Raw genomic sequence first — 16455 nt, forward strand, 5'->3', positions numbered from 1 at the left:
CACAAGAAATGTTTTATTTTTAGTGTCTGGAATATTTTACAAGTTTTTTCCAAACTCTGGTTGAATTATTTTAATTAGTTTGTATTATAAGCACACCGACCTTAACTTGCAAACAAAGCAAAAATAATACACGCAGGATTTGAGAAGTACTTCTTATTCACTATTTAGTTGTATCATGATACACACACACACACACACACAGTTTCATCCCTTCCTCCAATCAGTGAGAAAGCTGCTCTCTCCTGTCTGGCCATGCCGTCAAACACAATCAGCGACTCATTGAGAAAATGTACGTCAAACTGCCAGTAATGAGGCCTAAAGGCTTTGTGAGCTCGTAGAGAGCGTGGAGGCAGAGGGAGATTTTAAAGTGAGAGCCATAAATTGCACCGATTGCACCTTGAAACTGAAGTTCACACTTGAAATGGCCAAAGAGGACCGAGAGCTTGAGAAAGACTGGAGAAAGTGCGATTCTGCATGCTGTGCAGAGAAGCACAAATGATTTAAGCTGCGGATCTGCAATGAGTACACTGTGAATATAAGTAGACAGTTTTTATAAGAACATTTCTAAAGAAAGAAAAAGGTGCATGAAAAAGGTTTGGATTTTAGGAGAGAAGTTTCCAGTTTTTAGATCCAGATGATTCAGTTTGATGAATCAGTTCTTCTCCTGCTCTGAATGTGTTCAGCCTTTTGTTAATCGATTCCTAAATTAGTTGACGATTACTGGAATAATCAAATAATCACAATGAATCTGATGAACTGTTTCCGGCTTACATAAATCTCAATAGTTTGTGGTTTCAAAGTGTCACAATGTGGGGAAGTTAAGACAGTATGGTGCTCAGATGGCGAGAGGCTGCAGGAAGTCAAAGCAGACTAATTATTTAACGATTATGAAGGAAAACCAACATGTTTCAACTCATGAATCACAAACGCAGACCTCGCTTTCTGCATCTTTCAGAGAGAAAAAAAAAATCTAAATTCTGTCCAAACACATTCGGCTAGGCATCATTTTCCACCATCTGCGTGTTCAGAGAAGCGACTGAGTGTGGCCGCTGTTCTTTTAAACCGTTCCGCTTTTGCTCGTCAGACGCCACTTCTCCTTTAAGGGTCCACTTCCTCCGACCTTTCAGGCTGCAGCCCCGGGTCCACTTACTGGCTCCGTTGGGCAACACAACACGCCCTGCTTTCAGCGGCGGATTAAAATAGCACAGCGAGGGAAAACGCCAGCTCACGCTGCTGCTCAGCAGGTCATCGCATTGGCAGCACAGACCAGAACCCGACACGAGCCATGTCTGATATTCTCTAACTATGGTCAGGAATGCTTTGAAGGATTGGACTAAAAGTGGAGAAATCCTGAAAATGTGAGCTTTGCTTGCAGGAGTCTGACTGATGACTAGCTGCTGTTGTGGATTGTGAAGGTGACAAAGATGAAGCATTTATTGCATAAAAGGTCAGAGAGGGAGAGCTGATCTGCACATTGTTCTGCGGCTTTATGGTGGGAACATGAAGAGAAATCACAAGAAAAGGCAAAGTCTGGCACCCTCTCCAGATAAATCAGCAGGTCTCCTAAGCAGCAATTACAAAAGCTCCCACATACAGAGCAGCTGCTTCAGTTAAAACCACCCCCTTAGTTAAAATACGTCATAAAACTTCAGCTTGATTCAGAGATTTATGAGAGTTCCTGCTGCAATGCTGCTGCTTCTAAAACCAAACTAATAAAATAGAAAAGAGAATAGTAGTTCTGCTTGTTCCTTTACTTCCAGCTTCAGTACAAAACATTTCCCATGTTGTGTTTTATTATCTGTATGTTGAGGTGGGAAGAGCACCCAAAAACTGTAAAAATCAGTCATTTAATATTTAAAAATTACATCATCAGACAGGCCAAAACATACATTTAAGTGGAAGCGTTGGTATTTTAAGGACCAAAATGACAATATTTCATATAAGTAACAAAACATAACAAAACCAGGGAGAATTTAAAAAAATAAATAAATTTCTTTCAGTATAAAACTTATGAAACTTTAACAAAAACTGTTTGTTTTTGGTGACTTTTTGGTTAAAACATGTTTACATTTAGTACGTAGAGAATCCAGAAACTTTACTCAAGTAAGAGTAGCAATATAATAAATAAAATTATAAAATTACTCAAAAAAGTACAGCATAGTAAAAATACTCATAAAAGGCCCAATTTTGAAAAAGAAATTACTCAAGTAAATGTAATTGAGTAAATGTAATTAGTTACTATCCTGCTCTTTCTGTCTGGTCCAGAAAACATTTAGCAACATGAAGTTGAAGCTGAATTTCAGTTTGATAATGTAGAGAAGGACTTTTTCTCACATTTCTTAGGCATCTTGGCCAATTTAATTCAGCTCTGTCCAAATCTAAACTGGGTTTTTCTACAACATATGAAGATTCTGTGAATCAGCTGCTAATGTGTGATTAAAAACTCAAAGACTCATTTCAGTAGCCATTCTCCTTCTACAACACCATTCCACTCGATTTTCATCTACCTTCAGTGCTCCATCTGGGATTTCTCCCATTGAACTCAATTTCTCTGGTTGAATTTCAACCTGGCCAATCAGCAAACAGAAGGAAAAAGTTGTGAATGATTATATCAATTTTCTTCAATGTGTTATGGTTGTCATGTATTATTTTATTGATTATTCTGATGATTAACGAAATAAAGAAAATAGAACATTCTGCAGCTTTTTCTTTTACCCTCTAAAGCCTTTATGCAATATTAGAAATGCATAAAAGACAGAAATAATTAAATTCCTTTGTTAAATAAGTAACATTTATTGCCTAAAACACAGTGACATGGCATTCCTTTAGTGAACGCCTTAAGATTTGTAGCTAAGATGAGTCTCCAGCTAAAAAAATACTACTACCATGTGAAAAGCTCAATGCTTTCTGCTTGATTTAACATTAAAGCAGTGTAGTCATTCTTTGAATTAACCTATTAATAATTAGATAGTAAAAAGTGCTTAACAGGAGATTTTGTTTACAGAATTTGAACCGGGTGAAGCTAAAACTTTCCCCTGATGAGTTTTAGGTGGAACATATCTATAGACAGAGGGTTTTTGTTTTTTTTTTACCTTAAATACAAAATATATATGTACTTTGTACAGATTTGACTTAATTACTGGTTTGAGAAAGTTTTTCTTTCAGCAAATGTACGTTTTTGAGTCTGTATGCACCAGTTCAATTACTAAATTAGTTGACGATTATTTCAACTTAACGGAAGCAAAGGAGGGGAGCGGCCATCTTGTTCGGCTCGCCATTTCTTTCTCTGCACAAGAAATAATTAAATATTTCCGTTTTATGCTTATCTGGGTCTGAAGGATCTTTTATTTTGAAAATCCTTTAACTGATTCTCTCGGTTACGTCTCGCGCGCCAACATTGAGCCCACAAGCAGCGAAATGAGTAAGAAACAGATCAGATGTCTTTGGAAAGTTTCTTTGCGAAGGGAAAAGGCCCAGAGAAGAGACAGGAGAATGGATTTATCCCGGTAGGTGATTTCCTCATTCCAAGCTCTGCATGATGTGGTGACCGGCTGTTAATGAGGCAATGAAGCTTCAAACTGTTTCACCACTAGAGACCAGGCACCCTGTGCATCAGCAACACTTCATTGTCTCTCATCGCTCTCAGATGGATTGTCTCGTTGCAGAGAAACAATCTCAGGGCTCCCATTGATTTTGTCGTCTCCGAGTTAAAATTTTTGTTTTTGTGAATCTTACTTTGAAGGGATGTGTAAACGTTACCATAGCGACGAGAGTCCGAGAGCGTTACGGCAGTGGTCGAGACAGAGGAGGGGAGTAGAGATTGTGAGTTTTAGGTCTAGTTCACACAGCACGATTTAAGAATGGTCAGCCATTTCATTCGGTCAGCCGAATGAAATGCAGCAAACAAAAAAGAAAACAGCCCCGAATGAAATGCAGCAAACAAAAAAGAAAACAGCCCCGAATGAAATGCAGCAAACAAAAAAGAAAACACCCCCGAATGAAATGCAGCAAACAAAAAGTGTTGAAAACGGAAGTGCTCCAGACCACTAGGGGGAGTCAAAGAAAATAGTATTCATTTCTATGGGACCAGATGCAAGATTCAGAGAAAGAAATTTGAAAGAAAGTAAAGGTACGTATTACTATATTTCTTTTCAGATACGCTGTCTTTTATAATATTTATTTCTTAATATTATAAATATTATAAAAGAAGACATATTATATTATTATAATAATGATAATAATATAATATTATCTAAAATCTATGGTGACCTGTCGGCCACCGTAGATTTTAGATCGGAGCGGTCCCAATGTTCTACCGTGACACACCTCACAGTTCAGGAGGATCGGTTACGATTATCGCAAGCGCGACAGTCGGGGTGCGCAATTTTACTGCACCCCTTGTCCCCTCCGGTCCGCAGAGAAAATTGCCAAGCCTTGACCGGTCCGTGGTGGTAAATATGTTGGGGACCACTGGCTTACAGTGCAGGCAATGCAACCATGCAATCACATGATGGTCGTCCATGTTGATTCAGAACCGACATTTACAGCTAAACAGTACGCTACTCGTCATCAGTCTTTTCCTCGGAGCTACGGCACCAAACGCAGATATTTCTGCTTTGATGTTGATGGAAGTGACAATAAACCTGTAGTTTTAAAATCAGTAACCAACGCAAAGCAGAATAACCAGGGTTATAACAGTTTTAGGGCCATTAATAATTTAGAATAAAAATAAAAGAAAAATAGACTTGTACTGCGTTGGCAAAAACAAACATTTTCTTTCAGGCAGTAGACAGTCAACATAAATCATTTTATTTTAGGTGTTAAGATGTAGTTAGTCACCGCCTCGTTACTGTAATATCTCATCCAGACCTAGATCTGTATCTTTAATAGTGTTCAAAAACAAAAACTCTGCAACTCACCCCGAGAAACTTTCCACCGGCATCTTCAGGCTTTCGTTTTAGTGACTCGGTTTTATCCATTAATCCACTATTCCTTTTAAACGCGACCCTTTAGTAAGCTAACCATGGCTAGCTGACGGACCGGCAAATAAACGGTTGTCCAATGCAGTACCCCGCGGACCACCAGGGGGAGCCCGCGGACCACCAGCGATTGAGAAAGACAGACGGAGAGAAAAAAGATAACTTGGGCAGCTGACGTCATCATAAACTAAGGTCTTTCAGATCTGAATCTCCCACATTTAGGTCAACTTCACAATGACCACCAGACCTAAAGAATCTCCACAATACAGCCTCTACCACACTCAGCCATGTGAGTGTAATTCTGTCTAATGCAGCATCTTCACTCACTGCTCCGCCTGCCAGATGCTAAAGCAAAAATCTGCAACATTATGGCTCAGCTTGTTCTGCAAGCTGTTTGGCAAACTGAATCATTCACCTTTTGCTTCCTGGCCTTGTTGGTACTACAACTTGTTTTGTCAGTGAGTGTAAATTTACACCCCAAAAACAAAATCATACAAAGTATTTTTGGTACAGTTTCTTGTGCAGATATTGTGGTAGAGGTGAAATAAGATAAAACTAAATTTAAATTAAGTTTTTAGTAAGATAAATCAGGTTGGTTTAAGTCAATAATTCTTGAATTCTTAAATAAAAGGCTGACGTTTTTCATTTTAAACTGGAAAAATATCTTGTTACAAGTGAAAAAATATGCCAGTGGAACTAATACTTGGTTATTGTTGTCTCATTTCAACCATACTACATTTGAAATATAAATTAGACAAAAATAATTGATAAAATTGTGTGTTTTTGCAGTGCATGTGTCAGATCAACAATTTTGTCATGTTACACACTGCAAAATCTTACCAAGTATTTTAGTCTAGTTTATAGGACAAATATTGTAGTACACTTGAAATAAGACAAAACTAACAGACAGGAAACTTTTCATCTAACTTTTCTGCTTGCTTTAAGTAATCAATTCCTTGATATTGTTTTTTAAAAAGTACTAGTTCAACTGCCCGGTTATATATCTTGATTGAAATAATATGCCTGAGGAACCTGAACTTTTTCATCAATATTAAGGAATTATTTATTTAAAATAAGCTCTTATAAAATAAGCTTACTTGTAATTCAGTGTTTTTTTTATTTAAAGTGTAAAAGTTATTCGTACAGTTTAAAAAGTTTTGATGTTGTTGAAATAGATTGTGTGGTACGGTATTTTGTTGTGTCTTTTTGTAATGTTTGTAAGACGTAGATTAAAATTTTCTGTTCAATTTAATTTTGTTTGTGTTTTAAGGAAAACCATTATATCTTTTTTGTAATATTTAAAAAATATTTTTATTGTAATACTCGGTGTGAACCCCAGAAAGAATCGTCTCTACAAAGGTAGAGACTAATGGGTGTCCTTAAATACACAAATAAACAAAATAAATAAATATTCTCACTAAAAACTAGACCAAAATACCTGGTAAAGTTGTGTGTTTTCATTGTAATCTACAATATTGTGATACATTTTTTAGCCATATCTCTAAAAAACCTCAAAGGTAAAATCTTATCTAAACTGTCTTGTATTTTTTTCTGTAAACTGAAAATAAAAAAAATTTATATCAGTTTCCGTCAGTCGGCATAAACAGTAACTTTTTGCTTGTATTAGCACATATAATTTGGTTCGCTGCACATTCAAACAGCACTAAATATTCATTAATCAGCTGTAGTTATTGTAAACATGAAGGTTTGACATGCAAAGCGAGTCTGATGAGCAGCAGACGGAGCAGCAGCGGATCCACTGGCAGGAGGATGAAACACGATAAAAGGGACAGCAGGAGTTGCACTGACAACATCTGCACAACACGACAAGCACGAAGCGTCTGCAGCGCCTCGGATGCAGTTTCCACAGACACTCAGGGAAGGATTAACATCACAGCAATGGAATGGCGGAGGATTCGCTTCATCAATGTTTCATAAAGCAGGGATGGGCGGATTATTCCCAATATGCCAATACCTAAAGTTAAACTTTTGAGTTTCAAACCAAACAATTTCAAACTCAAAAGGTTTTCATTTTTGGCATTTTGTGGTATTGTTGACATCTCCAATGATAGTTCCCTAAACTATGACACAAATCGATCTTTCTGTCACACTGATAATGCTGCATTTATAATCACACACTAATAAATTATGCATGAACAACTTGGTTCTCGTAAACAGTTTTAGGGAGGGAGATTTTAGCGCTTCAGAGATTTGAAGCGGAGGATTGTTTTTGGACATTTTGGTCATCGCCCATCCCTGACATGCAGAACCACGACACAGACACGGCGGCGGGTTTCTACCTCTCACGGTGTCGCGGGTACATTTTACAGCTCTCAGATACCACCGCTGCAGCACAACCACAAGAAAGAAAGTCCACACTGTTACAAACTGGAACGTCAAATAAAGCTATGCAGTCGTTATTGGTTTTCTGCCGTTAACTCTCGGTTTCGGTTCCTAACTTTTCCACCAAGAGAAGTTTCACGTTTGAAGTGGCATTAACAGGATTCAGGTCAGATGTGCTTAGGAAGGAAAAAAAACTTTTAAGAGTACAGTTATAGCTTTGCTTTGATGTCTTTCAGAAGATCAAAATGTGCATAAATACCAGAGAAAAGCTCAGATAAGAAGAATTAAAGCTCCTCTTTTAAACCAAAGTTATCAGACATTATTTCCACTAAATATCCGTTTGTGGAAGTTCTTCCACAGAGAGTTGCAGCTTTGGGTTTTGAAAATGTGTCACAAGTGGAATTAAGGTACACCAGTTTGACTTTAAAATAATAATAACTAATAATAACGTGAGTTTAGTCAATAGTTTTAGTCAAGTTAAACATGATATCGTTTAAACTAACCCACCAGGATCAGAATCAGAAGACTCACCTGGATAAAAGTGTGCAGAGTTAAAACCAGGTGAAAGCAAACCGAGGTAATCAAATACGATATTTAACACCAGCAAATGACTTACTCTCCTTTATGTAGTTGAATCCTACATAAGGGAAGGATTGTACTGGCCAGCCCAGTACTGAGCTGGTCTCAGTACCAGCTACTGGTCTCAGTACCGAGACCAGTAGCTGGTCTCATAGCAGTATCTGCTATGGCAGTAGAACCAACTATCCTAAATAAAAAAGTTATTTCCTATTCATCATCTGTATTTTAAAATGCTTGATTTCTGACTAAGACTTGTTTTTTGTGTTTGTTTTTTTGAGACGTGTAGCATACTGACAACGTCACAGGCTCCTGTGAATCTCCTGAGAGCCGTCATGTAGTTTTTAGTACAGCACAGAGGAAAACTCTGACTCTGCTGAAAAAGTTTTCAAATGTACAGATGAAGGCACCATCAGACTCTGTGTCAGAGTAAAGTTGCTCTGTTTCGTCCAATTCTGTCTGTCAGAAAGAGAAAAACACACGTTTGTGTTTCAGAAATCTTTCAGTAAAGAAATCAGATCTACTCACTCTACAGCGAAGGGCAGACAAGTCCAGTCCTGGAGAGCTAAAGTCCTGCAGCGTTTAGATAAATCTGAGCTCCAAAGGAATGGCTCGTTAACCGGCCAGCGCAGAGCTGATGGAGAGTTCAGGCGTGTTGGGGAGGAGGACTGTAGCTCTGGTGCTAATTGTGCTAACCTCACTAATCTTGCTAATTGCTAGGATGCTAACGACAATGTTTTAGTCTGTTTGTTTGATAAATTAAGTGAAAGCTTGTTTAACTGCAGAGCTGTGTAACGTCAACTAATCCTCTGGTTGTAATATGAACATTTATTGATTTAAAATCCAGCATTTAACTATGAATCACAGATTTTCTCTCCAGTTTTACGTCAGATGTCTCTACTACTTGTTTGAAACTATCTTATAGAAAGAAAAGTTGGTATTTTGTGATATAATTCACCCTGGAAGAAAAGAAAAAAGGTTAATGAACCTTAACCTGTCCTGCTAAGCAGTAAAGGAAATGTGTTGGTAGGTCTGTCTTAATAAGCAATTAATGGCATGATAAATTAAGATAATGATTAATATTTTTCTACGTTTTAATGCCTCAAATTTGCATTGTTAGCCACTATCAATATATTACATTTCAATGGTCTCGAACCAACAATAATATCATTTATCGTGATAATATTTGGGACAATTTATCATCCAGTAAGATTTAATATTGCAACAGGCCTAAGTGTTGGTTGGATTTTATTCTTATGGATGGTTCACTACAACAACCTGGAATATTTTCAGAGATGCAACTTTGGGATTATTGTTATGGTAAAAATCTGAACAATGTTTTATCTAGAGTCATTCATGTATGTAAAAATTAAAACAAGCAAAATTTGGGATTAGCATCTTAGAGCTATGACCGCAACAAATCTTTAATCATGTTTATTTACATTTGAATTTATTCTACAAATATTTTTACTAATCCAAAAAGGAAATCATAAAAAGTCACAGTTTTCTGATAATGTGCAAAAATAAAAAAATGTCAATGCAACCTAAAAACCTCCTTATCTGCGCAGGTAACTGAGTCCCATCCTGGAGACCCACAGGGGGGATTTATGTGAGTTTTAGCTGCAGGCTAAGATATGAAATATTTACAGCTCGAACTCAGACGCAGAGTCAAATAGACAGAGCGAAGCGTCACCAGGAGATTCCCAAAGCAAACCCCAGCCGGGATCCTCTGCACAGAAATCGGATGGGAAATGATCCAAAGGCTCCTGGTGTGTCTGTGAAGCTGAGGCCGAAAAAGTAATTTATTCTGAAGGTGTTTGACTGGCCTCTAGGATCAACATCCCAGGTAGAGCTGAAGAAGCTGAAGAAGCTGCAGAGTGATCGCAAAGGCAGTAAATTAATTATACCGTCAATTTGACCTTTTTGCAGTCACAACTGTCGTTAAGGTTTAAACAGAGACGTGAGGAAGTAGGTCAGACTCTGCGTGAAGGATCCCCCTCTCTGGGATCTTTTATGGTTTAAACAAAGAAAAAAAGCCCAGCGTCTCATACAGACTGATCAGAATTACTTCAATGCTGCAGTTAAACCCGATCAATTATGATGATTCCCTCAGAAAAATAAACAAAGTTCACTTTCAAACGTTTAGCATTTTCTGGAGGGATCTGAAAGGATCTTATCAGATCACTAACTCACCCCATGCTCCGATGATCTGGATGCTGATTTTTTTAGGAGTTGTTCCTGTCAGAAGTCCGTCTGGCCCAGTTTCTCCTCTCTCCAAAAGGCTGACTTTCTTCCTGAAATCCTTTCCTGGCGTTACATTTCTCAAGAGTAAAAACACAAGTCACTTCCGACTCCAGATCCCGCGGTTTCCCTCCCAACCACACTTCTCTCCTCTGAAGTCAGGCGTGTTTCTCCAGCCTGCCTGCCTGCCTGCCTGCCGTCCTTTGTCCGCGGGTTTCCACGGCCGGTAGCGGCGCGGATCCGTCGTGCCCGTGCGTAATTACGCACCGTGAACGTTTGGCTCAGCTGTGCGGGCGGAACAGACGGAGGAATGTCGATGAAAGTCGGGCAGCGGACCGCTTCTAGCTCTGACCTCCTCCAGAACTTGAGTGCCCTGCTCTCCCCTCCCGCTTCCGAGCCCGATCACACTGGGATCCCATTCAGCAACCTCAGAGGGACCGCGGGGCCTCCACAGTGCCACCTGGTGGACACAATGCGAAGAGACGCTCCTAGCCTGGAAAACGTCAGCCTGAAATCAGCAGTTTGTTAGCAACTAGTTACATTTACTTAGTTACATCTACTAGAGTAGCGTTTGGGGGAAAAACGTAATTTCATTACACTGTACTTTTTACTTTAACTTGAGTAAAATTTCTGTATTTTCTACTCCTGGACTGTAAAACATTTGAGCCACATTTAGTTGTATCTACTACCTTCTACTCTTTAAGTCAAATAGATTTAGCCAGTTTTAGATTTTGAACCTAAATAGGTGAGTTTGTTAATATAAACTTACAGTAATAAGTTGTTTTAACTTTTTATTCATTCTGTCAAACCTCCAAAAGTTGAATAAACCTGAGTTTTTAGGTTAACACTTTAAAAATCTGAAAGAAAAAAAAGACAGGAGTGGGAACTATTTCCCAGAATGCTTAGCGGCATGGTTTTGTATCCTGAGATGGAAGTGCGTTACAATGATCTGACTCTTGTGTTTTATTAAGATAAAAGTTTATTTTACGTCCCATTCACACTAAATGTTTCTGAGCTGAATTCATTGTGATGTTCAACAAAATTTATGAGAAGATCAGAAATTTTATTCATGCCATTCGAAAATTTTCTAAAGTAAAATAAGTAGTTATTTTAACTTGATATTGTGAGTGAAGATAATAGACAATGTGGCTCTTTAACTGGGTGAGGCCAGTTTTTTTTCTTCCATTTTGTGAAATTATTATTTGGTTTAAATTGCAGCATTAAGTTAAAACTCACAATTCAAGATTAATGAACTTTAAAAACAATGTTTAGAGAACTTGTGTCTTATTAAATAAACTTCATGAACTTTAATTTCTGAGTTAAAACCAAAACAATTTTCTTGTTGACTTAGGTTGCATTTTCAAGGCAGCAGGTGGATTTTCATGTTCAAGTTAAACCACCTTCAGATGTTTCTGAATGAAAAACAAAACAGCATTTTAATCAAAAATACCACACACACCTGCAGTTTTTGTTAAAGTTTCATAAGTTTTTTTATTTAAAGAAACTAATCCTGAAACATTTTCTTGTGTGTCATCCCAACGTGTTGAATCTTCTCTGCTGTTTCCAAGCATATACATGGAAAGTTGAGTGGAAGAAACCAAAATTTTGGGATAACCGAAAGGAGTTTTGACTCAATACTCTTCATCTTTTCAGATGAAAGCACATTTTGTGTTCCAGTTAGAAATCGAGGTCACAGAACCCGGGCCGCTTGAGGAACAAATTTCCAGAAAACTGTAAAACAGTTGAAACACTGAGTTCCTTTAAATCTTGACTAAAAACTCAGCTGTTTAGAGTTGATTTTGAAATATAATCAATGAAACAATAACCAATAATCTGATGACAAAACATAATGCTGCAATTGTTGACTGTGTTCTATTAATTTGTATTTTTGTGTTTATGATGTGAAGCAGTTTGAAACAATTCACAACACTAACATCTCTCATTACATTAAGATGTGAATCTTAGTTGTTAGAGAGGATTTTTTAATGCTTTAGTTCAGCAGGCTCAACCCTGATTTAAAATATGTGCAGTGAAGTTTTGGAGGCTCAGATGTGGAGGAAGAGCTCGGTAATCGTGCTGCTCAGTGGCCCGTTTCAGCGGCACAGCTGACTGCTCCTCCGGGCTGCATGGAGGCAGAAAGAACAAGAAACCACTGAGGCTGTTGGTTTGCAGAACCGACGCTTCCTAGTTGGTTTTGGGCAGTTTGCGGCACAGCTGGACGCTCTGGGAAAGGCGGCGCTAAACGTCCAGGCGTCTGCCTCCAGCACAGAGGAAATAATCAGCTGCAGGACACGGAGTGTGCAGCTCGTCTCTGCAGGGATCTTCACCCCTCTTTAGTCAAAGAGCCGATGAGTCACAAGTTTCCATCCATGTAAACAAAAATCAGAGAAATGTTTAGTTTTTGAGACTGTTCTTTCTGGTGGTCTGCAGAATTTAGCAGAGGAAATCTTTACTCTTTTTTTTTATTTTTTATTTTATTTATTTTGCCTGATTTAGATTTTTTTAAATTATTTATATAAATTATTCTCATTTTCCTCTTTGAAATAACAAAATTTCCACTTAACTTTATATATTGATCGATCTGATGGTGTAATTTTTAAATATTAAATGATTGATAACTTGATCAGTTATTCAGTACTTGAGTAGATTTTTTTACCAAACACTTTTTTACTCTTAGTTGAGTAACTTCTTGGGTGACTACTTTTTATTCTTACTGGAGTAAAAATATTTTGAAGCTGTTCTACTCTTTCTTGAGTATAACTTTGGGAACCCTCCTCTGCTGAAATGCTTATATTGTGATTTTCAGTCATTTTGTCCAGCTGTACAGGTTCAGGAATGATTTGTGTAGCTACTTTTACTTGAGTTTAATTTTTGGATGTTTTACCCGCCTCTGATCACGGATGAGTTTAATCCTGGAAATGTTCTTCAGGCGACCGAAGGCCGACTTTGCAGCTGTCTTTATGTGGCTGTGAATGTTCAGGTCTGATCTCCAGTTGTAAAACCTGAAGTTGTGCATTGACTCGAGATCGTTCCTCTTTAGGTCCAGAGGTAATAACCTCAGTTTTGTTTCTGTTCTGGAGGAAGTTGGGGATGAACCGGAGCAGCCCGGATATCTCTGTACTCGTCAGCGTTCCTCCAGCTGCTCCTGCCACATGTGGGACCCAAGACATCTGGAATGCATGTGTGCTCTCAGATGAGGCTCTCCATGCGTCATCTGGCCTCAGGGTTTCATTTGGTTTTATTTCCGTTTCCAACCCTCCCAGGTTTTGTGAGTCACTGATGGTTTCCACCTTGTGCTGCTCATTCTGAATGAAAATCCCTCATTATGTCTGGAGTCGTAATGAGAAAGTTTTTCTCCGGCCTGCAAGTCCTGAAGCGCTTTTTTATGTGAACCTGTCAGAAATCCTGTGATCGTCACTGTTTTCTTTTTAATCTTGTTGATATTGCTGTTGCTTTTTTTCTCTCTGAGTAAAAACAAACGATGCGTTTCCATTTCTGCGTTTACAGTTTACAGCTTTCAACTCACCAAAGCAACTTTATGTGCAAACTGAGAGAGTCTGTGAAATATCCATCCATCCATCCATCCATTTTCTGTTCACCCTTGTCCCTAATGGGGTCAGGAGGGTTGCTGGTGTCTGGTCTGTTCCGGGCGAGAGGTGGGTTCACCCTGGACAGGTCGCCAGTCTGTCGCAGGGCAACACAGAGACATACAGGACAAACAACCATTCACACACACACTCACACCTAGGGAGAATTTAGAGAAACCAATTAACCTGACAGTCATGTTTTTGGACTGTGGGAGGAAGCCGGAGAACCCGGAGAGAACCCACCATGCACAGGGAGAACATGCAAACTCCATGCAGAAAGACCCCGGGCCGGGAATCGAACCCAGGACCTTCTTGCTGCAAGGCAACAGCTCTACCAACTGCGCCACTGTGCAGCCCTCTTCTGTAAAATATACTCTGTCAAATTTTAAATTACATTCGAGTTCCTGGAAAAAAAAAAAACGGTCTGTGCATGTTCTCATCAAACACGGCTAAAAACAAAAGAAGCATGAATTAAATGTTGCTTTGAAACATTTAACTGAAATACAACAACGAAAAAGCAGAACAATAAATTTAGATTTAGAAGTTGTGTTTCTTTTTATAATAAATCTTATTATTTTTGTTGTTTCTAGTTCAACTTGAAAACTTGAGATCAGTTTGTAAATCTTCATTAAATCAGGGCTGAAAATATTAACTCATACTGCAGCTTACAAACAAAACTATCTTATAAAGTACCATAGTATATTAAGGCTTTTGTATAAAGAAAAAAAAGTGAATCTGCCAAAAAACGAAAACATTTTTAGATTAATTTTAGAATTTCTTTTAGAAAAAAAAAACAAAAAACAATTTCTGAGCTACAAAAGTCAAAAATATGAGAAAAAAAAAGAAACTTGAAAATTTCCAAATGTCAAATTTGGAATTTGGAGTTTTAGATAATAGTTTTTTTCGAGCAAATTTTTGACTTTTCAAACTGAGATGTTTCCACTCTTTTTTTCAGAAAATGTATTTCCAGCATTTTTTTCTGCTTCTGAAGATCAAAAATTTCTGAGATTTTTTCTAGAAAATTTTGGGTTTTGGTGGAAATTTACTCATCCTTTTATTTATATCTCCAATGGCCCAAACAACCCATGAGACTTTAGCTATTTATTTGCAAATTTCAAAATTTGACATTTCTCAATTTGGATGTAAAGCCAAAATCTTACAGTTCCTCATTTATTGCATTTCTTTAACTTTTTCCTTTTGTTTTGCTTTTGTATGAGTGTTAAAACTCGCCTTAAAAGGATTTTTACAGTGCATTCCCTGCACCATGTTGTTTGTTCGCAGATCATCTTGCAGGGTGAATTCCTTCATCCTTTACTCTCAAAAATAAAACATGAAGTGATGTAAACCTTCTGTGAAGCAGACTCAGCCTAAGATTTTGTTTAAAAATCCTGCAGGTCTTTCCTTCTCGCCTTCCGTCTGCATGAATCATGTGAGCAGCTGAGTGAACTGAAGTCAGAGCAGATGGAGGCGAACAGAAGGGTGAAAATCCAGGACAGCACTGATCAGTCAATTCTGAATATAACATGACAAATAAAGGTTACTAACGTCTTATGTAACGCCAGAAAAGGTTGTGAGAAGATAAAAACACTGGGTATTAACTGTGTGGTATTTTGGGGACATTTCTGTCCAATCAACTGAACAACCTCAGTTTGATTTTTCTGCTACATGGAGAAAATAAAAAAAGCTTTTATCGATCTGAGGCTCTCTGTCGATTTATCATTTAACTCCATAAAAGATATGTGAGGACAGATGAGTGAGAAATCCGGCTGCAAAAACAAGATGAATCTGTAAATCTGCTGCATGTATTATATTACATACAGGACAGAAACAAAATGAACATTTGTAAATTATGACACCACAAATTAGTGAGATGAAATAACAGCTGCTAGGTATTAAGAGCAGCTGCTGAGCTGCTTTGAGACGATGAGTATTTAGTGACCTCGTGGTTTTATGAACGCTAATGTAGGTCATTGTGGCCATTAGGAAATTAATTTCATCTGATTTCACAGCTGCTCTCATTCAGCTTCAGATCCGTCCTGAACACAGTCCTTCACCTGGCGGCCATATTGGTCACATTTCACTCTGAAATACGTCACTGACGTGTCCACCTCTGCATTAATATATCATGATATGCTGGGTTTTGTTTTGTTGCTTTCAGCAGATGATACAGATTCAACTTTGAATCTTCAGTCTTTTCAGGGAAACACTTTTTCTGGCAGCCAATTCAGACACTTTTATAAACTCCAAAATTTTAGTTTTTTTTTTAAGTCCAAGATGGCGGTTCTGGTTGTCTGACTTTTCCCTAAACATAAAGCTGGGCTCAATGTTGTTTTTCCTTTTAATCTTTCCATCTGTCAGTAATCTTCCCAAACACAAGATGATGACTTCAGATAGTTGGGAGATCCTCTTTGAAGCCTTTCCGTATTGATTGGCAGCAATAATCGCTCCACTGGGATCTTTACTGTCGCCTTCATCGTGTGATACACACCTGCTTTTATAGAGGTGGTAAAAATGATTATTATCAATAAAATAAGTGACATTTATTAACAGTAACTGGCTAGAGATCAGCATCGGTGTAATTTTTTTTTTATAACTGCACGTAGAGTCAGAATTTATTTTTTTAGTTATTTTCATCTCTGCTTTAAATAAAACAATGTCGCCACCTGCTGGCTTACATATTTTTTATTTTTAGCGATTTTATACATATATACAGTCATAAATGTCTAATT

The 16455-nt window shown here is 37.9% G+C and overlaps 1 protein-coding gene across 3 annotated transcripts in view; it reads right to left on the minus strand.

The window, feature by feature from the left end:
- homer3b (homer scaffold protein 3b) overlaps positions 1-10589 on the minus strand; it is a 51918-nt gene extending 41329 nt beyond the window's left edge. The window contains exons 1-2 of one of the 3 annotated variants that reach the window (XM_044130445.1): positions 10092-10589; positions 7280-7325 (exon numbers count right to left, since the gene is read on the minus strand). In XM_044130445.1, the coding sequence (XP_043986380.1) occupies positions 7280-7302 (23 nt within the window). In that variant the 5' untranslated portion in view covers positions 7303-7325; positions 10092-10589. Of the gene's footprint in view, positions 1-4919; positions 5582-7279; positions 7326-10091 lie in introns of those variants that run through there. The other 2 variants (XM_044130446.1, XM_044130444.1) reach the window with 2 other exon arrangements.
- Between the last annotated feature and the right edge of the window lie 5866 nt (positions 10590-16455).

Source organism: Gambusia affinis, linkage group LG10, assembly GCF_019740435.1.
Source record: "Gambusia affinis linkage group LG10, SWU_Gaff_1.0, whole genome shotgun sequence".
Lineage (NCBI taxonomy): Eukaryota > Metazoa > Chordata > Actinopteri > Cyprinodontiformes > Poeciliidae > Gambusia > Gambusia affinis.